Source organism: Protopterus annectens, chromosome 11.part0, assembly GCF_019279795.1.
Source record: "Protopterus annectens isolate FY-2018-M chromosome 11.part0, PAN1.0, whole genome shotgun sequence".
NCBI lineage: Eukaryota > Metazoa > Chordata > Ceratodontiformes > Protopteridae > Protopterus > Protopterus annectens.
Window position 1 is genome coordinate 1116647792 of NC_056745.1, and position 27135 is coordinate 1116674926.

The 27135-nt window shown below is 39.5% G+C and overlaps 1 protein-coding gene across 1 annotated transcript in view; it reads right to left on the bottom strand.

Moving 5' to 3' along the window:
- Positions 1-27135, bottom strand: part of B4GALNT3 (beta-1,4-N-acetyl-galactosaminyltransferase 3) — a 539452-nt gene that overhangs the window by 299423 nt on the left and 212894 nt on the right. The window contains exons 10-11 of the mRNA XM_044087281.1: positions 20996-21096; positions 695-768 (exon numbers count right to left, since the gene is read on the bottom strand). Coding sequence (XP_043943216.1) covers positions 695-768; positions 20996-21096 — 175 coding nt within the window. The remainder of the gene's footprint in view (positions 1-694; positions 769-20995; positions 21097-27135) is intronic.

Below are 27135 nucleotides of genomic sequence, written 5' to 3' on the forward strand. Positions count from 1 at the left end.
GTCCTAATAGTTAAAAAAGTGCCTTTGTCCCTGATTCTGCAGGTAACAATAAAAGCAAATGCCTCAAGTAGTGGAAGCAACCTGATTCAACCAAAACCAACCTGGGGGAGCTGAAAGGCCCCAGCCAGGACAAACACAACAAATGCTGACAGGAGTAGCTTGAGAGCAGGTTGTGGTTCAGGCAGGAGAGTAAACTGTAGCTTCTATCCAGAAGTTCTGAAGTTTTTATTTTAAATCCTTTCAAATCTTCAAAATAAGTTGCCCTAAGTATTCATTTAAAGAATCTTTATTTTAATTAGCACCTTTGTCCTGATCTGATGATCTGTAAACTGCAAAGCGCTAATCTAAATAAAGCTCATCATAGAGAAGAATACATTTAAAGTGGTAAGTACAGGATAATGGCACTCACAGGCCTAAAGACTACTACATCACATCCTCTAAGAAAGATATTTAGCATTTAAACACCTAATGAACTTCACTTCGTATGCTTCATAGACACTTCATAACAATGCAGTGTAGCAACAGACTTAAGCAAGTACATATGTTGTTATGATGGAGTTTCTGCACCTTTTCTAGTCAGAATCCTTTCCTTTACATTTGGAATGGACAGAATGGTTAGGCAAAGCAATCATTGTTATATTACACCACAGTCTAGGTTTCTACTGACAACACAATTTCTTCAGAAATACGTCACCTGTTTTATTCAGCAAAGGATATTCCTCATAGTCTTCATCTATGTCCATCTTCATGTAATGATAAAATCCATACCTATATGTTATGAAACACGTGAGAAAATAGACGTTGCTTGGTGAAAAGAGTCAAAAAATACAACTGTCTAATTTAGAGGCAATTTAATATACAGTTTTCAGCACAGCTATTGTAAGTTACTACAAAAGAAAAAAAATGAAGGATACTTATTTTCACTTTAAAGTAATGAGTTACAGCCTGATGGCCACAATCACCATGAGCCTAGAAGTTAGGCAGCGAGTCATGAGTGAGTTGTACAGTGCTGATGCAAGTTAACTAAGTACTGTGTCATTTATCACCAACGGCTTCCAGTTCACCCAGTTCAGCCAAAGAAACAAAGACTTGGGAACTAGGCCTACCATTAACCCGCTCCAAGAATACATGAAGCTGTATTTTGGAGTATAATGTATTTTTCACACTGAAATGTAATGAACTTGATATAAATTGTAATACTATACAATTTTATGTCAGAAATGTGATGAACCGTTTGTAGGCAGAAGCACAAGCCACAGCATTATCCGTTTTAATAATGAATTCCAACAGAATACCAGTCATTCTGTGAGTTGTAGATTATGCATTTTAAAGTAGTCCATCAGAGGTCAATGGATTCTTTTCTCTGGGGTATTGAAGTGCTATCAGCTGAAAAAGCTCTTGAACTAACCTGGAAAGGACTGTGTCGAAGTGCAAACTGTTAAGCTTAGCCTGGATCCTGGAAAATATTTACATTTTTCTGCCCTATTAAGTTCTATCTCTCAACCTCTTAATGCAAGAAATCTGGACAAAACAAAATAGTGCGTTTCCGGGGAGAAAAAGGACTAAAACTAGGGACAGATTTTAAATACTAATAAACTTAGAAAGTTGCTAGAACAACCAATTTTCTATTGGCATGCATTTTCTGATAGATATGAAGTCTGAATCTCAAATGTTACGCCATTATATAGTGACTTCAATCCTTACTGATTTGCCAGACAATCATAAATTTTATGAGGAACAGACAAAAAATGAAGCAAAAATCTGGACATTCTGCAATATTTTTAAGGCCACTGATCTTTTTTAGTTAGGAACCCCTGAGGTCTCTCATGTTGTGTTATATATGTTTAAACAAATACATGCTAAAATGACACTGTTTTCAATAACTGGACTGAAGAAATGTGAGTAAAGGGGATGCCTTTGGAAATTACATGAGCCAGACAGATGGCTCTCTTAACTACTGCAAAGACTTGATGGCAAAAAGATGAGTAGTTATTAATAAGCATGCCTAATCTTACAACAGTGTTTGACTGATGTGTCACCCACATAGTATGTGAAAATGTTTTGTTTACCAAAATTAACTGTACTACATTTTTTCACATTTAGTTTGAGATAATTCTTGTTGCACCAGGTGTTAAGATGGTTTAATCCATGTTGGAGCAATTGTAAGTCAGTGGAAGACTGAATAACTACAATTTACTTTTGTCTGTAAACTTAGGTAACCAATGGATAGGAGTGTTCCTCAGAAGGTCTGAGAAACAGATACCAAATAGGAGAAGGTCTAGATGTGAGCTCTGTGGTACACCACTGGTAAGTTTTTTGCTTTCAGAACTGGCACCTGCAAATCTAACCACATGTGTTCTGTCAGACAACCAGTTAGGTATTCAGCACGCAGCATAAGAATTTATATTCAGATTTACAAGTTTGTCAGTAATACCTGAAAGGGAAATAATGTCAAAGACCTTGGTCTAGGCGTTAATGAGGTTAAAGAAACAGAATTTTCTTTAGACATAACCTAACTGGGGGGGGGGGGGTTAACAGATTTTCAATGTTCAAATTAATGTGGTTTGGTATAATATGATCCACAGTTTTACATATGAGGCTAGTGAGAAAAATGGATCTACAACTACTAACCGTTCCACAACAGCATAGCATAGCAATGGCTGGTTTCCAGGCTTCAAGAATATAAACCAGTGGAGAGGCTTAGATTAAAGTGTTTAAGCTGGGGTACAGCTAAGCTGCATTTGGCTCCGATAATCAGGCTACCCAGTATGTTACCTGGGCCCAAGAATGATGTGTTCTTAGCTTTTGAGAGGGCTAACAGGGCTTGTTCCTTAGAAATTAAAGGGTGTAGACATGACTGTGGAATCTGTGGAACAGCAAAATCTGGATGAAGTAAAAACTGCACTAAATTTGTCATCTAGGATATTATTTAGTTATTTACTTTGGGTTAGAGTGAGAAGTATTATTGTGGACAAGCTCTAAACATTGTTTGGTGCTAGTTTTTAACTTCCTGAGATACAGAAAGATTTGCAGTTATTTTTCATCTTAGTGGCTATTTTAAGTTGATATTCAGTTTTGAACTTTCTAATGGTTTCATTAAGATCTTTAACTAGTTTGCTTAACCATGCTCTTACAGAAAGCAGAATAAGAGCTCTTATAAGCAGTAAGTAATTTATTTTAATTGTTGTACAATTTATTCATAGGTTTTCTACCACAGGACCGTACTTTTAAATTTCTCATTATATTTGGTGCACATAAAGACTTCCTTATCAATACAACTATTTAAGTAGGAGTAGAAGTCAGAGGCCTGGGCAGCAGCTTTAGCAATAGGATCCATCACAACAGAATTACAGCATAATTTAATTAGGTCTTCGTGCAACTGGAGCAGGTTTGTTTCTGAGAAGTGGATGAACATGCAGGTTTTTTCACAGGAAGAAGGAAAAGATCGTTGATTTATGCTCTTGTATAATGGGGATGATAACACATATGAAGATGTGCAAGAGGTGGCAATATTTGTGAAGATAAAAATCATAGGTATTAGGGCCCCTACGAGGAATGTTTAACTGTACAAGAAAGTTAGCATTATTAATATCAAAGGAAGTGTTGGTTATGCTGACCGCTGTCTTTACAGTACTTCTGGACAGCTGAAGTCTCCCCACCCTGTGTTGTGTTTAATAAGGATTTCAGCTAAGGTGTTAATATAATATCATGCTCAGAAAGGGAAATAGAGGGTGTTCTACAGCTCAAGGTGATTTGGACATTTAGGAGTTAAAATCTGGAGTCCCACGGAATCTGTTGTGAGGTGATGACATCCTTGACAAACACTGATACTCCACCACAACTTCCAGTAGGCCTGAAGACATGATAGGCACTAAACCCAGGAATACAGTTACTGCTTTCATTATTTTAAAGCCATGTGTTGGTAACTGCACATATACATAATATAATATTATTTTATGTAAATTACGTAAACATTGATGATTCTTACATTTTAAATTAAGTAAGACAGTTTAAATAATCACTATATGGTTAAAATGAGCTAGTAGCTACTCAGAATAAAGTCTGACAGTGACCTAGAAACTAGGCTTACTAATTCTGGCAGTGAGTGGAGCCAAGACATGAGCATGATAGCAGTTTCACATTTTTTTATTTCTGTCTATACCAGCATCTCGGTCTTAGATGGCGAAGCACACTAAGTATGTAAGTGGTCTTGTTAATGTACATAACCTGGCAGCTTTGGTTACAAGTAGACAGTAATGGTGATCACTAACCTTTCTAGCTAACAGTAAATGATAGGAAACCACAGGTTATTCATGGCAATGTGGAGTTGCAGGTTCAACAGGTCACATTGTTTGTTGTCTAAGGCACAAAAGTGGAGGCTACAACACTGTCATCTTGAGTATAGCTGGTTATTACTGGTGAGGTTTGTCCTACCTCGTCTATAAAACAAGTACTTGAGTTTATGAATATTGACAGATATTCGATATCGGTGTGTTAAAGTGTAGTTGTAATACTGAACTCCCTGTTCATTGCAAAGCATAAACTACTGCTTTGCATCGGGGTAAAAGTATTAATGAAGCAGCATAGGACAACTCCCTTTTGTCACCACAGGTGTGTGCCTTAGGACACAATAACTGTACAGTATAACTAACACATATTTTTGCATATGAGCCGAAGAATTTGCAGGGCTTTTGTCTTCAAAGGTAAGACCCTCCTGATTTTTCATAATCTGCTGGTTTCAGGAGTGCTGAGCCTTCGCTGTCATATGACTAAAAATTAAGGGCTCTTGTGGGTACCAATAAAGAGGGTTAGTCCATATACAACCACTTAGCACCTACAGCAGCATGCTGCGGAAGATTAAAACCGAGTCTGGCCACCTGACTGCCACGGCACACATCAAATAAAAGATGTCAATAAGTAGGACACATTTTTGAAAATAAATGGACTTATACAATAAACAATAGAAGAGAAGGAATAAAAAAGTTATAAAAAATAGCATGTGTGGGTGTGAATATATGTGTGAGGATGAGGAGTGCATGGTTACCATCATAATGAGATACAGAGCATGAAGGGTACACACTTACCTAAATAATTAATTTTCATCAACTACTTTCAAAAATACTTTCTGTGGTCATCAATGCTTCTGCCTCATACAAATCTGTAGTGTCAATTTTTTTACAAACCAGAACAAAACAACCAGTATATCCTCCATAATACTTTTTCTGTTGTGAACCTTTTTGAATATGACAAGGGATATCATCTTAAAACCGAAATATTTACATTTAGTGATGCACAGTAACTCCTTCATGCTTTCTTCTGGCCTCTTCTTACTTTAAGAGAGCAACCTCCTGGAGAAACAGGACAGCAGAAAGGATTGCCGAGGTTACATGTTGGTAGTACGGGCAGGGGAATGTTGGGTACAAATATTAGACAGCTGTTAGCTTAGCCAGGATGGATTAATGTGTAATCTACTTTCACAGCAATCTACTGTACCGTCTGCTTTGATCACTTACTAAAGATCATGTTTAAAGGCAAAGAACAAACTTACTAACACTTTTTTGTGTGAAAAGGAAAGTTCATTTTGAATACTTTAAAAAATATGTTTTAAATATTGCTTCCAAACGTGGAAGACTAAATGTTGTAAGCCATGTCTATGGCATTAATATTCATCGGAGGGCAGGAGGTTGTTATGTCATTCTGGGTTGCACTTCTAATAATGCTTGATTAGCATAGGTAAGTAACTGTAAATTAGTGGTGTTAACTGTTAAACTTTTAAATTAACAGTTTGGCAGAAAACTAAATCATTTTTTTATATTGTTAATGTATCATTTTGGTAATTACATCACTAATTTGCAATTGCTTTCCTACACTTATCCAGCATTATTACAGCTGGAACCCAGAATGACGTAACCGCCCCTACTCTCCATAATTATTAATATAGTAAACACGGCTTAATGTATTTAGTCTTATGCATTCAGAAGCAATATTTAAAAACATTTTTTATATATGGGTGTAGAATAACCTTTTTTTGTATAAAAAAGTGTTCACGTGCATGGAAACACATTTTTATACAAAAAAAAAGTTTGTTTCTCACCTTTAGACATGATCTTTAAATACAGTTGCAATGCTAACCTCTCATAGCCTTAGAATGGCTAGTGTTATGCCTTCAGGTAACTTGATCACTAAAAGAAAAGATATTTATGTACTAAAAACTTAATATTAAATAAAGAAATCATTATCTGCAAGGGCCTACTAGGTGAGAAACCAGTAAAATCTAAGTGGAGGACACAATGAACAAAAATACATGATTTAACACATAAGAAACCTGCAACACTAATGGATGAATGTGTTACCTGATACATACAAAGTAGAGGCACAAACTGTGACAGAAGGTTTCTCAACAGAAACATCCAATTAACATATAGGTATAAGGAACAGGCATATACATTACATATCCAACTAAAGTTGTCTTAATGATATCTTAAGTAGATCTGAAGTCATTAGGTTTAAGCTTGCCAGGAATCTGCATTCATGGGTTAGGCTGGGGAATGATAAAACACTAATCCACACCATTGAACTTACAGAATGGAGAAGTAAGATAACGTGGCTAAGAAAACCACTACATGAGAAATACTGCTCTGAACCAGTCAACACCCATAACAGAGAGTAAAACAGCATGGTTGAGAAAGCCATGAATGTCTGACAACTTTGTGCATACAGTTCTTCCTATATAAGTTGAATGAATTAAGGAGACAGAAATTCTTTCATTTGGCACGCATGGCACTAGTGGCCACAGTCTTGAAAGTGAAGCTGTCACCTATTTATAAATGCAGTGAGAAAGAGGCTGCTGTGGTCTCTATTCATGCAGAAGTGTACACAGTTCACAGGATACTGGATACAGCACTAAGCAAATAAAATGAAGCAGACAGTTGTTTAGTCAGTAAGTTGCAAATGAACTTGGTAAACAATTATTGGCAGGATGATGGAAATATTTATTATGTTATGGGAAAGTGTTTGAAAGTCTCACTACATAATATGTGTAGCATTAGACAAACCTAGCATGGCAGGCTACCTGTTTGAAACAGCAACACTCACAAGTAAGATGCAAATGCAGTCTTTGATTTTTGATTTTAGCTACTTTGCATACAACGATAAAACAAGGTACTAGAAATATGTGATGCTTCAGTAATTACTATGATACCAAACTGAACCTGAAAAACAGCTGAAATTGGAAGAGAATAGTCAACTACCCTTCGCACTTTTCGTTTTCTGCACCACAAGTCTGGGTTTGACTGAATACCAGAGTTAAGAGAGAACAGAATCTTAGACCTCCAACAGTAAATTTTAATGGGCACTGTCAGAGATCAATGGAAACAATCCAGAATAAGCATTTACCCTTTAATTAACTGCAGTTTGGACGTATGAGAAAGAATACAGCCAATAAAGATCCACTAGACAATTTCAACAGGAAGTAGCTTAAGGAGGAAAACCAGAAGACTGCAAAGTGGTGACTGAAAGGTTTGAAATTTTCTGCACTCCCAAGAAAAAGGAAGTGCAAGAGAGGCAATATTTATGACAGCAAATCACAAACCAACAGCAAGACTGTGAAAGAGTTATCACTACTTTAACGTTAAAAAATCAGTCATCGAGTTTTGCAGCTCTTTCTGAATTCTTATTCATGACAGCATTGCAATGGGTATCAGACAGGAGGAACTTAGAGAAAAGTTTCCTGAAGAATCATACTTAATGCTTGAAAAGGCAATACAACAGTACCAAGCAAAAGAATTGAACAGAATTAAAACTACAACAGTCAACTGACAAGGCCTTCAGAGCTTAAAGGAAGCAAACTGAAAAATTGCACAGATACCATAAAAACATATGGCAGCAGTGCAGACAGACAAAATTCACATTAAGCAAGACAACCCAAACTGCCGCACTGTCCTCCATTCATGAAGGAATTGTGGCACAAAGAAATATTCTGCAAATGTATACAAAGAACAGCAGCAAAATTAAAAGAAAATTCATTGTAAACATAGAGATGATATTTCCAGTGAGATGTCCAACTACTTATTTGTGGGCACCACTGCTTGTAACGTGGCCAGGAAGACTTGATTGCAACTTACAAAACCAGTGGGGGGATATTTGCTTCAGCCTTGATATTGGAGCAAAAGCCAACTTATTACCAGGCACTAAGCTGATGAAATTATTCAACCAGTAGCAAGCAACAGAAATTAAAGTCAAGTCTTCTGCTGGGAAGCTAGTCCTATCCTTAGTATGTGTATCCTGAAACTGTGTATCATAAGTGAGAGATCTGATGTTCCTTCTGTAATTCTGAAAAGTAATAAACTATAAGTCTCTGGGCTAAAGACATTACATTCATAAGGACTAACTAAATTAACTGATAAGACAGTAACACGAATATTAAAGATGAAGAATGAAAATGCTGATTTTTTTCCAAGGGAATGGGAAAACAGCACTTGGCACAGACTGGAATAAAAAAATACACTTGTAATGTATGCTTCCAGGAAAGTACCATTTGCTCTAAGAAAGAAGACAAAGACAGAGCTTCACAGTCAAGAATTCCATATACATTATGGTACACTGTCTTGCAGTTATTGAGATGTCGGTGGTTCACACAGGTTATGCACTAATCCTAAAGAACTGACGATATCTGAAAAGAGAACATTTTCAGCTGTCTTCAAGAACCATTTTGGTAACAGTGCAGGACCCCAAACTTCTGTAAGCTAGGTGTTTCAGAAGGGGTCTCACAAGTTTGTCTTCACAAAGAAAAGTTAAGGTTAAATATATTTAACACTCCATGTAAATGGTGTACCTTTAAAAATCACCAATTGGACTAGCGTCAAATATTCTGAGGAGCAATCCCGTATTTTTTTTTAAGTACCTGGTACAATGACATATACTGACAGCATGCTGGTTTGAGGCAAGACAATAAAAGAGAAATAGTAAGAGAAAAATACCGATTCCAGTTCAGATAAACTGAAATAATTTTTTATGAGGGAAACTAATCCAACATGGGGTTCAAAGAGGTTAGAAAATAAAACTATTGAAAATATACCATACAGAAAGACAGATATTTGCAAAGGGTTTTAGGTATGGTGATCTATGTTTGCAAGTTCTTACCACATCTAGTAACATGCAGCAGCTAGCTGGGAAAACAACTGTGGAAGAGAACAGCATACATGTGGAAGAAGTCAGTAGGAGTGTGTGAAGAGTTTAAAAAATTGACAACACAAGCACCATTCTTGAGAAATTACAGTGAAAAATATCAAATTAAAAATTCAGAAGATGTTTTGAAGGGAAGCATAGGGGTACCTCCACAAAGATTTGATATATAGTTGGAATACAAATAGGAAAAAGAGTCTCTAGTAGCAAAGATTTTTGTATGAACATTAAGTAACAAAGAATCTTACCAAATGCTGTGAACAAACTGAAGTCTTTCATGTCAATGTAGTCAGGAAAAGCTGCCCAGTCTCAAATTAAATATATATTGTCATTGTTAGAGCAACAATCTAAGATGGAAGTTTACAGAAGATAGCGGAGGCCATCAAACAGTGCTGGCCGGAACATAAAATATCTTTAACATATATGCATACCATTAGTCAAACTGTCCATGCTGGACACTGGAGCTCAAGAAACAATTTTCTAGGTCTTCGATAATGACACAGTATGTTAAGAGAGATACCTGAAGAGCATCCTCAACTGGAAAAATTCAAAAGGAGGGAAACGGCTGTACTGCACTAATTAAATGAGTCTTACCAAGGGCAAGACAAGCAATATGCACTGTCAGCTCTTCATTGAGTGCTGCTATGTCTTTAAAGACTGTCACAAGATTCAAAAGGAAGGCCTCCCCTTAACAGTTTTATTTATTTACTCACTTTTTGCTGACGAAATTAGTCCCACTAGGCTAGTGGGTATATAACAGTTTATGTGATGAATAATATTTGTAAATGAGTAACCATTTGAAATGATAGGATCTAGAAAGGGTCCATTTGTTTATGCTTTAGGAAGGGTCCGTTTGTTTATATATGCTGGTTTATTTGTTTATATATGCTTTAGGAAGGGTCTGTTTATTTATATATACTTTACTGTGTTTGTCTGTGTGTTTGTGCTTGCTTGCATACATATGTGTGAATGTGTTTGTGGCTGTATATGATTAAGCATGACAGTGAACTCGGGTACGAAACAGATGGAAAGGTAATGCATTTGCACTCTAGCTTAAACATAGAAACTGGATATAATTTGCAGTAATTATCTACTCCATTTGGTATGCAGAATATACTGTTCATACCAGGTAGTTAACATTCATTCATTTTCCAGTTATTTGAAAGACACTTCTAAGTTCTCAGAATATGTCCACATATTTCAAATCACCACCTGACTTAACAAAACTGCTATCCAGTCAAGTGATCTATGCCATTAAGAAAATAGATTATAATGGATTCCAATCATTTGACAAATGGTTCCTATTATTTGGAAAAAAAAAATGTAATAGACACTATACAGTGTTCGCATCCAGTGGACCCTGGATATTAACTATCTAGCTGTAATTGCAGCATGCACCTTAAATACCTTCTATAGGACATTAATAAGATTTCAGTACATTACTGAGTTGAACCTGAAGAAGAAGGCCATTGGTGATGACCTGAACTTGTCACCATTGTAATCTGAAGTCTAACTGTTTCTAAAATAAATTGCATTTGCTTTAGCAGTGACTACTAAAGAGTAGTTTGTATATGAAAAAATAAATTAGTTCTACATGCCGACCATACCTTTCAACTGTACAGATTTTCGCAGAATGTCCAGATTTTTGCCTCGTGTTTTTGGTCTGTTCCTCATAAAATTTGTGCTTTTCTGACAAATCACTGGAATGATCTAAGGATTAACATCACTAAATAATGACAAGCATTTGAGTTTCAAACTTCATTTCCTTATGAAAATGCATGCCAATACAAATCCTGTTATTCTAGCAATTTTCTAAGTATACAAGAACAACATTTAAAATGTGTCCCTATTTTTGGGCCTTTGTCCCTCCCTTTATGTCAGGCTTTGTCCACATTTCTTGCTCTAAGAGGTTGAGAGGTATGATGCCAACTGAACTGGTTCTTTAATTTTGTATAAATGTATGAGAAAATTGTTATCTGTGTTAAATACAAACTGCATATGTTTGTCATGTTCAGACACCTTTTTATAAAAGGTAAAACATTACTGAAGAATCATACAGACTCTATTTTAAACATAAATGTAGTTAATATAGTGGTGTAGTTCTATATTTTGTATACAATTAGAAGATTTAAATGTCTAGATATCATGACAATCCATAAAAATAAAACAAAGCTCATCCATCCATATTCAAATGTAACTTGGATCTAAGGATGGGTAATAGAAAATATATTCCAGGATTGCCCCTAATACCACCAATGGATAGAGGCAGTTCCTAAATGCTGCATCTCTTACATGGGTTCCCTCAAATTATCTACGGTATGATCAGAGTTATTCTCACTAGGGCTAATATACAATCATCAGCCATGAGATAGGTAAGGCCAATCAGAAAATGTTAATTCAAGCACCAAAAGGGAATTGGCTATGCATTAAATGTCCTCCAAGTGAACCTGTGTTGCGTTAGTAAATAGTTATAAAAAATTGCCCTTTTTAGATCACTAAGTGCCCCTCTCACCCTCCATCCCCCCCACCCACCCCAGTCTTCACCAGCTTCCGGCGCCTATGTTTAGACACAGATTTCCATTTTCTAGTAATTGCTTTTTTTTGGCAGCCACCAGAATTAAACTTAACAAGACCTTACTTTGTCTGAGCAATTCATATCCTGTATCTCAGCTCAAAAAAAACTTTCTTTAATTACACTCATTTGCTCACTCACTATTCTTGACAGAGTACACTGTAGGGAATTTTTTAAATCTGCCAACTCATTACACTCTGAGAACATATTCTCCCTGGTACCTCTTTCTTCCTCATTACACTTCCAACATTTGCTATCTACCTGAAGAAAAACTCTTCGGAGACTGCTTGAGGTATAAAAGTATCTATGCAAACACTTCCAGGTAAGAATCATATTTTTTTAGATTTTGTTGCACATGTCCTCCCATTGTTTCTTTGTGAATTGCTTATTTAATCTCTCTTGCCCATCTTTTCTGACCTCCTCTGATTGATTCCTATCATTATCATGCAAATAGTTTACATGCCCTATTAATTATCCCTTTTTAATAACACCCTCTGTTCTAGATTTAATTAAAAACTAAATCAGTGCAGATCTCACATTTAGGATTCTTTTTCTTTCTCTGTAGTCTGATACCATTCCCTGACAGGGATGGCAATCACTAGCCTGAAATCTAAATGTCTTCTTGGCCTCTTCCCATTCTATTATCTTTACCTTTGTAATTACTTGTTCCCAATACATTGGTTCCTTTGCCAGTTTTATCAAGTAAATTCCAGCCCCTCTTGCCTATTCCTAATTGTGGTCATCAATATTGTCAGAAATCTTCTTTCTTCATTCCTGTGTTGGCCTTAGTTCTCAGTACAATTTCTGCTACTTTGTAAATATAATATTCTGTATGATGGTTGTTATTCTCTTTAAGCATCTGCATCCAAAATCTCACTCTTTCCTTATTTCTTGAATTATGGCTTGTTATAGATTTATGAATTACCTAAAGAGATTTGTAGTGGATTTGTCAGAAAGAACAGAAAGCATCTGAATCTAGGCTGAGTGGTAGCTTCATTTACCCAGGACTAGAACTAACTATTCCATAAATATAAGACATTTGTTGCTAAAATGTAAATTTACCTTATGAAAAGTAGTAGCTTTATAGCTCCAGTAGCTGTATAGGCCTAACAGGCCATTAAAAGTGCAGATACCCAAGTACCATAAGAGCATTTCCTTAAACAGATTTTGCTCTAAATCAAATGAACACAAACTATGTGCTTATTAGTGTGTTTTAGTGACACATTCAGCATAGCTTAATCTAAAGAAGCTCTTACAAAGTTCATCTACGCTGTCAATTTTTCTGAAATCCCCTGCTTCTGCTTATGGTTCTTCTTTCATTCTGTATCAGTTACTACGGTTAAACATTCTTTTACCTCAAGTCAGATGTAAACAGCACTCATTCTGTCTTGCATTAAAAACCGCACTCAACGCTAATTTTATTAACCACTGCTTGTTTCTCTGCAAGTCTGCTGCAAATGTTTTCATTTAATAACAATGTCATTTGATTTTTGTGTGTGTTGTTTGCTAGGAATGAAAACGGTATAAGGAAGGACTAGCCCATCTTCAAATAAATAAACAAATAAATAGATAAAGATACAATTAAAAATAACACAATTAATATTGTTACCCATAACTGCAGCACAGACACATGCATGCTCCACTGGCAACTACACAATGTTTCCAATTATTTCTCAAGTTTTTCACTCCTAATAAAAACCTGAGCAGATGCATACTACTGTACTGTGGTTGCTGTTATTGTGCTGGGCTGACATTTATTAGCAGGACTAATGAATTTATATCTGTTAGTTGCTCTTACAAAATAGGGCGGCCACGGTGGTGCAGTGGTTAGCATTGCCGCCTCACAGCAAGAGGTTCTCCGGTTCGATCCTCGGCTGGGGTGCCTTCTGTGCGGAGTCTGCATGTCCTCCCTGTGGTCGCATGGGTTTCCTCCGGGTGCTCCGGTTTCCTCCCACATCCCAAAGACATGCTGTAGGTGGATTGGACACTCTAAATTGGCCCTAGGTGTGCGTGTGAGTGTGCCTTCTGTGGAAGGTTGGGCGCCGGGCTGGCAACTCGACACCGTAAAACTCCACTGCCATTCAGTGTGCGGACAAGGCGATCCGCTGTGGTGACCCCTAACCGGGAAAAAGCCGAAAGTAGAAGAAGAAGTTGCTCTTACAAAATAGATCATAAAATCTCACCTGCCTTTGTGTGACTATGTGCGAACAATCAAAGGATGTCCAACAAAGAAAGGTAAGACTGTGACAGGACAGGACAGAAGTGCTGGTCTTTCTGTTTTCGGTCAGCTTCATTGAAAGTACAGTTGTGTCAATTCTTACCATAACAGTAGATATCCTTCTCTGCACTGTTGTAGTATTCTTTACTAAAGGGATTCCCTGCCAAGGGTAGCCCAACGTCCAGCCAGTATACCAAAGCCTTAGGATGTTATAGATGTCTAGATCACACGTATGCTCCCCACTCAAGGTGTGGGGCAATAAGGTGACATATGGACATACATACCTCAAAACTGAACAGTGCCAGGAGGAACAAACAGTCCTAGGAATTAGGAGGGGCATGTGCATCCAGAAGGATAAAAAGGAAAGAATTTCAAGTCAGGAAAAGAGCAGACGGAAGGAGTGAATACTGCAATACTGAAGAGAAGGTCTTCTACTGTTAGCTACGATTTTACACAATTGTACTATGGCCTTCCATATCACGGTTGCAGTATTCTTTACTAAAGGGAGAGTACAAAAGCTCAACAAGAAACTTTGGAGGAGGAAGACCCAGAAAATCCCTCAAGAAACCCATGCAGGATAGCTCTGGCAAAGCCAATTCCTGCTCTGGAAATAACATCCAATTTGTAATGCTTAGTAAAGTTATGGACAGAAGTCCAAGTGGCAGGCTTATGGGAGGAACTGGTATCCAGTACATTGAAAAAAGTGCCAGAGGAATCCAGAGACCTGGTAGAATGTGGCTTTAAAGAGGTAGAAAGGCTTTTCCCATGAAAGGAGTAACAAAAAGAAATGGCCGTAGATATCCAGGAAGAAATGGTTTGCTTAGAAACAGCCAAACCTAGAGATCTGGGATGAAATGAAATAAAAACCTGCTCAGACATGCAAATGGCCTTAGTCTTGTATAAATGATATCTGAACTGTTTATGCAAATCCAGGGTGTGGAGAACCTTCTCACTAGCAGACTGCACAGAAGGAAAAAGGGAGGGCAAATTAATAGACTGTCTAACAGACAATTTATTAATCACTTTGGGCATAAAAGAAGGATTAGTACGAACAGAAACCCTGTCCCTATGAAAAACTAAAAAAGGAGGAGCACCCATAAGATCCTGCAGATACTCTCTTAGCTGAGATACGGGCTAAAAGAAGAACAGTCTTCCAAGTACAAAGTTGCAAGGAAGCCAAAACTGCAGACTCCAAAGCAGTCTGAGTCAATTTCTTCAAGTACAAAATTAAGGTTCCAGGATGGTGGAATAGGCTTCCTGGGAGGTCTGACATGAAGGATGCCTATAAGAAATTGCTTGACCTGAAAACTAAAGGCCAGAGGAGGAGTTAATGGCAGACAATCAGAAATAGTCGAGAGGTGACCTTTAAATGAAAAATATGGAAAGCCAATATGGAAAAATTCACACAAATAAGAGAACCAGAGGCAGCTCCACATAAAGTGGATCCTGGTCACAAGCAAAGCACCACACAGAAAATCTTTTTCATTTGGACACATAGGATTCTCCTGGTAGTGGGTTTCCTGGCCTCCTGCAGACCCCTAAGCAAGTACTCAGAAAAATGGTGCCTAAAAGGGATCAAAACACTATCACCGCCAATATCAGCTGAAGATTGGGCAAGTGAGTATGGATCACAGACCCTTCGTCTTGTGTGAGTAAGTCCACCCTCTGTCAGACAACTTGTGGTAATTAACCCTGGCTAGTTGCAGAAGAAGCAGGAACCAATACTGTCTCCGCCAAAAGGGAGTCACCAACAATATTTTGGGGGAGTTCTGCTCTATCTTGAGCAGGACCCTTGGACTCAGAGGAAGGGAAGCAAAGGTGAACAGCAACATCCCAGTTCAAGAAAAAGATAGGGTGCCCACCTTCCAAACCAGAGAACTTGGGACTCTAGTGCAAAAAACAGGAAGTTGTCTGTTTAAAGGTGAGGCAAAAAGATCTACCCGAGGAGTACCCCACTGATGACAATGTCCAGAACAAGCATCCATTCATAAGCTGTGTTTTGGACATGCTCAAAGAGTCTACCACTATATTTCACTCTGAAGGAATGTAAACAGCTTGAAGACTCACTAGATACTGGACAGCTAGATCCCAAACTTGAAGAGCTAGTCTGCAAAGAAGATAGGTCCATGCCCTCCCTTGCATGTTGATGTACCATGTACCATCACTGTGGTATTCTCTGTGAAGATTTTGAGAGGCCCTAGAAGAAAAAGGGAATGAAAGGTCTGCGGGGAAAAAAGGAGAACTCTCTTCTCCTTGATGTTGATGTCATTCGACCTCTGATGATGAATCCACCAATGAAGCTCAAACTTGAGACATGGAAGAAGAGGGACTAAAAAAGTCTATTGGATGACAGTGTTGGAGCCATACTGACTTTAGGAACCACTGTAGTTTTCTCATATGAAGTCTAGCTAGAGGTAGTACAGGAATGGTGGAGGCCATAAATCCTAGCACCCTAAGAGATTCCCTGGCTGCAACGGAAACTCAAGGAAGAATGGATTGAAAAAAGGTGAGTAGAGAAACAACCTTGGGAGGAGGCAGGGAAGCCAGCATTGGGATGGTCTGGAGCATGCAGCTAAGAAATACATGATCCTGAGAAGGTACCAGGACTGATTTCTGGATGTTTATTGTAAACCCCAGGATTTGTAGGAGTCAAACAGTATAGCAGAGGTTCTAAAGCAAGACCTCAGGGGAGGAAGCCTGAATGAGCAGGTAAGTAAAGATTCAAACACCCTCTCATCCTATAAAAAGCAATCACAAGAGCGAGGCATTTGCTGAAAACCCTTGGGGCAGTAGAAAGGCCAGATGGCAAAGCAGACAATTGAAGATGCAAGGAAGAAACAAAGAAATGCAAAATCTTCCTGAAAAGGGATGAATTGGGATATGAAGATAAGCATCATTGAGAACCACGGAGACCTGGAAAGCCTGGAGAAAAAGAAGAGGAAACATGGTCTGAAGGGATAACATCCAAAAGGAAGGGACCTTCAGAAAGGTGTTGAATGGAGAAAAGTCCACAATAGGTTTCCAGGTGCCCTCCTTCTTCGAAATCAGAAACATTCTGGAATAAAAGCCCTTCCCTGCACAGCTTGAATGGTGCTTTGTACCAAAAGGCACTGAAGCAGTTCTGGGAAGAAAGGAAGCTGTTTCTGAGGGGGTGTAAGGATGCCCAGAAAAGGAGGAAGGGCTTTCCATACCATGAAGTATCCCTGATGGATCATAGTCAGACCTCCAAAGTCTTGAGTGATCCTTAACCAATTGGGAGGAGGCAGGGAAAGACAAATGGATAAGTAAACCTGACAAGAAAACGGGAAGCAAGCAATCAGAAAGAACTTTGTTTATCTTGAAAATGACATTTCTGAGAAGCAGGAGTCTCAGTAGACTTAGAAGGAGGACCCTGTCTATAACCCTTCTTACCTTTGGGAGGATGGCGCGGCTGTATGCAAACAAAGGCAATTTAGATGGATAATTCCTCTGGTACTTAGGAATTGGAGACACAAAAATATGCTTCAATTTCTGCAAGGCCTTACCTTTATCCAGAAGAGGCTTAAAGAGCTCAGCAGCCACAGAACAGTTTCTTAATATCAAGAGGAGCATCCAACAGTTTAGCCTTAATATCATCAGGCAAATGCTGGAGATGAAGCCAAGAGTAATGTCTCAGAACAGAACCAAAAGCAGAAGCTCTACAGGATGCATCAGAGGCATCATAACTACATTTAACAGAATGGTGGACTACTTGAGAAGTTGAACCCAGGAAAGAGAGGGCCAAGGCCCTTCCTTGAGAATCTGGAAGGTCTGAGACAGCCTGGGACACCTGAGAAAGAAGGGCTAAAACATACCTGGTCATAAGGGGCTGGTATTGAATAGCTTGAAAGGCCAAGATGGCAGCAGTGTATACCTTCTTTCCCAACCACTCCATAGCTCTTCTATCTTTGTCTAAAGAAAATATTTTAGTAGAAAGCAAAAGTTTATAGAGTTTCACAGAAGAACCAGACACTATTGAAGAGTCAGCAGAAGGACATTTGTAGAGGAACTTACACTCATCAGACACCTTGTAAAATCTGTCAGGTTTGAGGATGAGGATCCAGGATCACAGAGGCTGCTGAAAAGGTATCTAGAAGGGTAGCCAAAACTGGAGGTACAGCAGAGGGCTTAGAGAACTCCATTAGAAGAGCTCATAATACCTCTTGTGGATGTCAGAACAGTCCCATTTACAATACTCCATTACATGAGAAATAGTATGCCCAAAACAGAATTCTTCATAGAGAGAGATCGGGCTAATAGAATCTTCCTTCTCAGAGCCATAATTCAAGGGAGAAGGGATCTGTGAGGAACATGTCAAAGACTCTTCCCAAGAATACAGTTCCTCTTCATAGGAGTCCTGTTCTCTGGGTTTCTTGAATGGAGTGGAAGACCTGGGGGAGCAAAAATAGAAATTCATTGGGGAGGCTTTAAGGCCATCAGTGCATTAAATAACACCCGGGTAAAATCTTGTCATTCGTGCTGGGGATCTTTAGCAGCAGGGGAAATATGCTTGTTTTTTTTTACTTTTTCTTTAGAGGGACACCCTATGAGGTTTAGACCCTTGCCTACACTCAACCAACGTAGTAGGAATCTCTTCCTGAAAAGTATCTTTGGTATCCCCTTCAGTCCCTCTGAGATAATCAGCCGAGGTTCCCCGCAACATCCATACCAAACATTTGCAGAGCCTCCAATTACATGCAAGAAGTTGGATCAATGCCAGTCTTCGATTGGGTCATGGAAGAGGAATGTGACGTAACAACTGGGAGATCCTCTGGGCTTTCCCCATCGAGAAAGACGTCCAGTGGAGGCAGGATGGCAAACAGATCAGACCTAAGTTTCTTGGTCTTTTTCTTGGCAGGCAGCTGACCTTTGGGACGGGAAGATTATGCCATAGTACCCTGCTCCGACAATTTAAGATGTTGGTTTTCAAGGTAAATGAACAAAGAGGAAAGATGACTACATATGGTCTTAGGGACAAATTATTGCATATGTCAAAGAGAAGTCCCCAAACCGAAGACACACTGCTCATGATGATCTTTATGGGGAATCTGCTTCCCACATTGAAAATTTCCCTTTCCGGATGACATGTAAACTCACAAAAAAAGAAGAAAAGAAGAGAAGACACTCCAACGGGGCACTAATCTGAAATATGGCTAGGTAACCAGTATTGAAGGAGGAGCGTTCAGACTGAAGATCAATGATGGTGTTTGGACTGACAGCAAAGACGTTCTGAGGTATGTATGTCCGTACATCACCTTTATGCCCTACATCTTGACAGGGAAGCATGCTCGTGAAGTACAAGGTCTACAAGATCATAAGGTTTTAGTATACTGGCCTGATGTTGGGCGACCCTTGGCACAGAGTCCCTTTAGTAAAGAATACAGCAACAGTGATCCACATAAGGAGATTTGACTTACCTCTGTATTATTAGCCTACTAGAATTTTATGTCTCTGCCTTACTGGTCTGTGTTACTGCTTGTAAGAAATGCTTATTAGAGGCATCCGCCATGCTTTCTGTGAGTTCTAATCTGATTTCTTCCACCTTCTACCTAAGCATCTCATTCTCTTACTAACACTTCTCTCTCATATATTACATATGTACCAGAAACACTTAAAGGACTGCACCATGTCATTCACCAAGCCAACTTTTCAGAGTGTACACACACTTATGAATTCTGAAGCAAGCCCTAGCATCATTTCTGTTGCCCTCACTCAGTATTTACCCTCCTGTCCTTAAAGAGGTGTTGTTACAGGAGTAGATGCTGCATTTCAAATGTAGCCTCACCAATCACCCAAAGAGGGTCATCAGCCCTTTCAGTTCTGCTGGATAAACCTTCCTAGGTGTACCTGGCATCATGGAGGCTTTCCCCACAGCCTTGGCATAAAACATAGCTACATTATGAGTGTCAGCTACAATTGCACTGGGTCCATTTTTCTTGCTGTTTAACTATCAGCATCTCTGCTATCATGGTGCAAATAACCTAAATGCAAGACTCTGCACTAATTCCACTGGATCTAAGCCTTTATAGCCCATTTTAGACACTATTTAATGTTATACAGCTCTTGCCTGGAATTTTCAACCCATTCTATTTAACAAATCTTGCTGTTAACCTTAAAAATTAAGATATTGCTCTTCAAACCTTCCATGATATCACGCATTAAAGCATAAGGAAGAATGAACTGCTACATGCTTAGGCAAATTGTGGCAAAAGTGGATCTACTTTAGTTCATCGAATTAACAGAACACCAAAATTTCAATAACTGATATGAGAAGAACGGACATTTACAACAGTGAGAATGCACAATATCAGAACTTAGAACATCGAACTAACTATATATTTTGAATGTAGATCGCAGTACAGTCAGGATCAGGAAATCTACCCATTTCCTCACTGGAGTGTGATCTTGGAGTTGATATATATAATTTGCAGGGGGTGTGGAAGGTGCACCCCCCTCCCCCCACATGCACTGTAGCTTGCCCCCTGCAAAAACATAAAACAAAATTACACATACCTGCAAATTATATATATACCTAGATCACACTACATGTAAAAGCATGAGAGTGAGGCTTTAGCAAAGTCTGTAATGTAATATCCCCTCTGCAAGTTACACCTGATAAGGTGCAGTCACCTGGTCAAATCAGATCCATAACTCTCTAAATGCAATGCAGAGGTTAAAACAAGCAAAACTGTACAATGTGACTGTTAAACTGTTAACCTCTGTGATCAAACCACTTAAAAGGTAATATCCATTATAACCATCATGAAAAGAATACATCTTAAGTACAAATCATTGTTCAATCACAATCGGGCACTCCAGGGTGAGGGTTTTGGAGCAGTTCTTATGTGTTTAAGTGACTCTGATACACTTTCTGGCAACATTGCAGAAGGTATGCATGTAATGCATCCATCCTCCAATAAATCATACCCTGTTGTGTCTTCCTAACCAGTAGATACTCAAAACTCAGCAGAAACACTCATGATGTGTATGACTGTATTCTTTACCTTTTCATTGCATATGAATTCATATGATAAAAGCATTTGTTGTCCGATTCCATATGAGTTAGTCTTGTATAGTCATTTGGGTAGACATAGGAAAGGCGAACCTAAACAGAAAACAAAGAATACTTACCATCCACTCTCAATAAAAGAGAAACAGTAGCAAAACAGAACAGCAAAATAGAACAGTTCGAGACATAATTAAAATCTTAACAGTATAAAAAGAAGCATGCACATACCTCCATAACATTCTGATTTAAAATATACACTAATCTGTAGGTAAGGCCATAGCCTAAACAGTTTCATTTTCTGTTTGAATCATCTGTTTTTAATAACTGCTATAGCATATGCAGTTTGTTATAATAAGGGCTGCATTAAAATATGGAATACAGACTTGTTCTTCTACTGTTAAGGTAGCACAGGACTGACTCATGACAGAAACATACCCTATATATGGCAATTCCTACCGACACCATATATGACATATAATGTATATAGAGCTGTAAACTGGCTTCACAGAATAAGATTCCTCCTGTGAAAAGCAGACTAAAGCTCAGTGTCATGATAACTTCTAACATTTTTTCTACTTTCGAACAGACTACATGACATGTCACTGTTCGGCAACAAGTAAATGTCTGAACCCACTTCTTTAGTCTCTGTTATGTGACAGCTTAATTTAGAATTTAGGACAATAATAATAAAACACTTGAAATAATGCACAGTCATGTGCTAGAAGAATTACCACCATGACCCAATCTCTGTGGTTGCTTAATAAATAATGGTATTGACAACTTGCAGAAGCTATTGCAATTTGAAGGTAACTCATTACAGTGTATGATGAGGGGATGGTCGAAACATACTGATGTCAGGGAAACCAGAGATATAATACAAAAATTCACTAAAAGCCTGTTCATTTTTCTTTTTGGGGGGGGGGGGTTGGAAAGGGTACACGGATACAAAATAATAAACAGCAGATAGCCTGAATTTTTTCACCTCTAGACAAGGAGAAAGTACAGTTGTGTACACAGCATAAATGTAGATGTTCGAGTGTATTCACTGTTGCAGTCATTACATTTGGGTTATCTGCTTGCAGGTAGCCCTCAGTCGGCCTGATTAACAAAATCTTGTGTCCTGCATTGGTTGCTGTCCCTTATTCCATAACGTCAGGTCATCAGGGGTATAAAATATGCAGCCAATGCCATGACATCAGTTTTTCTTGCCCCAGATGTCAGATGCCCCCCTAATGGGGAACAATTAAATATAAAAGTACAATGAAATTCCTCCAACAAAAAAGCAAATACACCCAAAAGCTTTTAAGCATAGTAAAGGAAAGTAGAGGTATATCAAAAAAGAAGTTAGGGGGCTGGAGTGAGAGTAACCAGGACTGCAACAGTGAATACACCTGAACATCTACATTTATGGTACGTGTACACAACTGTACTATGTTCTTTGCATTTCACTGTTGCAGTCATTACATTTGGGTAGATTTCCAAAGCTGTGGTTGGGAGGAGGAATTTAGATAGCATTAGGACCAGCTATAAGGCCCTGCAAGACTGCAGTGGCAAAGTCAGCTCTGGATTTAAAGAAAATTGGCAAATGGTAATGCTTGGTGAAATTATGTACAGAACTCCAGGTAGCAGCTTCTAGGATGTCCATGGTAGGGATGCCTCTCAGAAAGGCTGTAGAGGTAGATGCAGCCCTGGTGGAATGAGGTCTGATCCCCTGGGGGATAGGTTTTCCATGGTGCTTACAGCAGAAATGAATGCAATGGCCTATCCATTTAGAAATAGTTTGCTTTGAAATAGCCTTCCCCTCTGCCCCTGCAGCAAATGCTGCCAGCAGTTTTTCAGATTTCCTTTGAGGTTTAGTCCTGTCCAAGTAGAATCTGAGTTGTCTGTGCACATCTAAGGAATGCAATATTCATTTTCTTTTGTTCTACAGATTGGGAAAGAAGGTTGGCAAATGAATGGACTGATTAAGAGCCACACTGGATACCACCTTGGGCATGAAGGATGGATTGATTCTGAGGGACACCCTGTCCGCATGAAAGATGATGAAAGGCTCCACTGCCATAAGGGCCTGTAATTCAGATACCCTTCTAGCTGAAGTGATTGCTGAAAGGAAAGCTGTTTTTCAAGAAAGAAATTTTAGGTCTGCAGTAGCAGCTAGTTCGAAAGGAGGTAGAGTGAGTTTCTCCAAAACAAAGTTAAGGTCCCAGGCTGGGGTTGGAGCTCTCCTGGGTGGTCTTAATTTCTGGCCCCTCTGAGGAACTGCTTGAGCAGTGGATGAGAGAAGGGGGGGGAGGTTCTGTGTTATAATGAGCTGAAATGGCTGAGGTGTGGATTTTGATGGAGGAAAAAGACAGGCCCTTGTGAAGAATCTCAGTTAAGTATTGTAAAATCTGAGTTAAATTGGGCTCTGCTGTGCTCATTCCTTGAGATTGGTTCCAGGCACATAATCTTTTCCATTTTTCAGCATAAGATGTTCTAGTACTAGGCCTCCTTGCCTCTAAAATGATATCCATCACAGGTTTACTGAGGGATGGTAAAGGAGAGATTATGTAATAAGCCAGGCTGCAAGGTTCAGTGTTAGAAGCTGAGGGTGCAGAATCTGGTTCTCCTGTTGAGACAGCAGGGAAGGAGTCTGAGGTAGGTGCCATGGGGATAACCATGACACATTGCGAAGAAGGGAGTACCAGTGTTGGTGCGGCCAGTCTGGAGCAATCAAAATCATCCTTGGTTTGTCCTGTTTGATTTTTAGTAGTAGTTTGGAGAGCAGAGGCAGAGGGGGGAAGGCAGACTGATAGGTTTTTCCAGCTGAAGGACAGAGCATCTACTTTCCAGGCTTGCTTGTGGGGAGTCCTTGTGAAAAATTTGTCCAATTGGTAGTTCTGGGGAGAGGCAAACAGGTCTATATCTGGGCTCCCCCATTTGCTTGTCAATATGTTGAAAATCCTTGGTTCCAGTTTCCACTCATGTGGGTCCATAAGGTTTCTGCTTAGTACGTTTGCCAGTGTATTTAACTTTCCTGGCAGGAATTGAGCTTGTAGGTGCACTTGGTAGCTCAAGGCTGTGTTCCACAATGCCATGGCTAGTCTGCAAAGGGGGTAAGAATGTATGCCCCCTGTTTGTTTCTGTACCACATAACAGTGGTGTTGTCCGTCTGTACCATTAGTTGTCCTGGAAGAATGTGGTCCTTGAAGGCTGTCAGAGCATTCTGTACAGCTAACATTTCTTTTTGATTGATATGCAGGTGCATTTGACTTGGGTTCCACTTGCCCTGAATGCACTTCCCTGCCAGGTGAGCCCCCCATGCATAGTCTGATGCATCTGTTGTTAGGGTGTGGGCGGCAGGGGTTGGTGTGAAAGGTAGTCCCTTGTTTTTGTGTCAGGCCTCTGCCCACCAAAGGAATTCTAGGCGTATGCAAGGTATGATAGGAATCATTGCTTCTAGATTCTGAGAATGTTGACACCATAGGCTTTTTAGATACCACTGTAGTTTCCTCATATGCAGTCTTGCATATGGAATTAGAAGAATGCTGGAGGCCATGAACCCCAAGGCTTGCAGTATTTGTCTTGCAGATAGCAGGGTCTTTGTGGCCACTTGTTTGAAGTAGGTTGTCAAAAAAATTTGTTTCTCTGGCGTGAGGTAGGCCATCTGGGAAGTTGTATTCAGGCTTGCTCCCAGGAATATAATTTGTTGGCAGGGTACCAGGTGTGATTTCTTTTCGTTTATGGTGTACCCCAAACAAGTTAGAACCCTTTGTATAAAGGCCAGATGATTCAAATGTATGTTCTGGCTTTCTGCCTGAATTAGACAATCGTCCAGGTATGGGTATATTTGAATATTTCTTTGACTGCAAAATGCAATAACAGGAGCTAGGCACTTTGTGAATACCCTGAGTGCAGTAGATAAGACAACGGGTAGTGCAGAGAACTGATAGTGCGTGTAGCCTGCTTTGAAGCGCAGGTATCTTCTGCAAGATTCCCTGATTGGGATGTGCAAGTATGCTTCTTTTAAATCTAGTGTTGCCAACCAGGCGTCTTTGCCTAGTATAGGAAGTAACTGTTGAAGAGCCAGCATCTTGAATTTTGGAATCTCCAGAAAGGTGTTTAGAGTAGACAGGTCCAGGATAAGATGCCATGAATTGTCTTTTCTGGATACCAGGAAAAGTCTCGAGTAGAATCCTTGTCCCTGTTCCTCTTCCGGTACCAGTTGAATAGCCCCCATGCTTAAGAGAGAAAGTACTTGTTTTTGGGCCTCTGCCCACTGATTTGGGGGTAGGTCTGGTCACCCACTTGGTGTTGGCAACGTATGGAAGTGAAATCTGTATCCCTGGGACACTACATTTAAAACCCATTTGCCCTGGGTAATGAGTTCCCAATTCTTTACATGAAGAGCAATCTTTCCCCCAAAGGGGCAGCCAGTTGACAAGTGCTTAGAAATTTTAAAAGGAAGTCATTGGGACAGTTTACCTTAGGGGGGAGTCTTATTACTCCCAGATTTGGAAGTGGAGCCCCCCCACCACTGCTTAGTCCTGTGTGTCCCCTGTGATTGAAACCTGGGGTTTTTGCTGTGTCTGGGTTTGGCTTGAGAAGACCTGGAAGGGGCTGGAAAGGATCAGTTCTTAGAAGGCCAGTGCCTACTAAATCTAGGAGGCTGAACTTGTAAGAAATCTTTAACAGTTTGCATAGATTTAGCTTTATCTTCCATCTTTTTAAGAACTTCCTCAGCCTTGTTACCAAACAGGTGGTCCTGATTTAAGGGAGCATCCAACAATTAGCTTTAACATGATCAGGCAAAGATTGATTCTTAAGCCAAGCATGCCTTCTGAGCACAGACCCAGTAACAGCGGCCCTGCAAGAGGCCTCTAACCACATTGTAAAGTATGTTTTCCAACTAGTTCAGCAGAATGCATTAAATCCTGTAATTCTTTATTTTCCACACAGTCAGGAATCAACATCATTTTCTGTTTAAGCAATCCAATAACATGTTGCTGATACTTTAACATATGAAACTGGCAGTTTAAAGCCCTAATGGCCAAGGTTGCAGAAGTGTAAACCTTCTTACTCCATCTATCCAGTGCCCTGGAGTCTCTATCAGAAGGGATAGGATTTTTAGCAGTAAAAGCCTTAATGCCCTTGGGCCCCTGTAAAATAGTCTCTGGATCCGCAATAAGATTTTTAAAAAGAAATTTGTGTGACTCAGGAACCCTGTAGTATCGGTCTGGTTTTCTGGGAGTAGGAGGCAAGGAATCAGGGGCTAAACTAGATTCTGAAAAAGCATCATCAACAATGTATAGTACAGGAGGAATAGCTAAAGGCCTATGCTGAGGTAGGAGTAAGAAATCCCTAAGCCTCTTTTTTGAATCAGAAAAATCCTGGCTTTCCCAGTGGAAATGCTCCCTTAGAGTATGTAAGGTTTCCCCAAAAGAAAAATCCTCTGAAGTAGATAAGGGCAAATCCAGATCATCAGAAGAATCAGAAAAAACAAAATCCTGGTCAGAAGATTCATAAATCACTTCAGTCCTGGGCCTCTTAGAAAGGGGGGGTTGACTACCCCTGATTAGAGTTATTAGATCCTTCATCCATTCTTATAATTTGTTTTTTAGGCATACAGGCCTGAGCATGTGGCCTGGGCGTTGGCTTTTTAGGCATGGTTCAAGATTTAGGCCTAAGACAAGAAGGAGGTGTTGGTTTAATATGCAAGTCCATAGGCCTGAATACACCCTCAGAAGCCAGTGCCTGCACAGCGCTCTGGACACATACAAGGTAGAGACATCCGCGGGTTCCATAGTTGAAGCATCTCGCAGCATACCAGATTCCGAATGAGTCTCAGTAGAGGCCTGCGAATTAGAAGTAGCGAGTATCAGGGGCTGCGAAAGCACCTCACTGAGTACCAGCGAACAGCGAATGGCTTAGGAGAAGCATCGTCGGCAGTTTTGGACCTCGGTGGCCTGTCCCTGTCTTTATCTTTGCGTTTTTTCGGAATGTCTGTAGTCAGATAGATAACCGACGACATTTCTGGATAATTAAACCGAGAATCGAAATTTAGAGGCGAAAATATACCGACAACGGACAGTGTACTGATTAAATAAAGCACAAAACCGACAGCAAGGTACGTCGTGGTCAGAGCCTAGGCAAGGA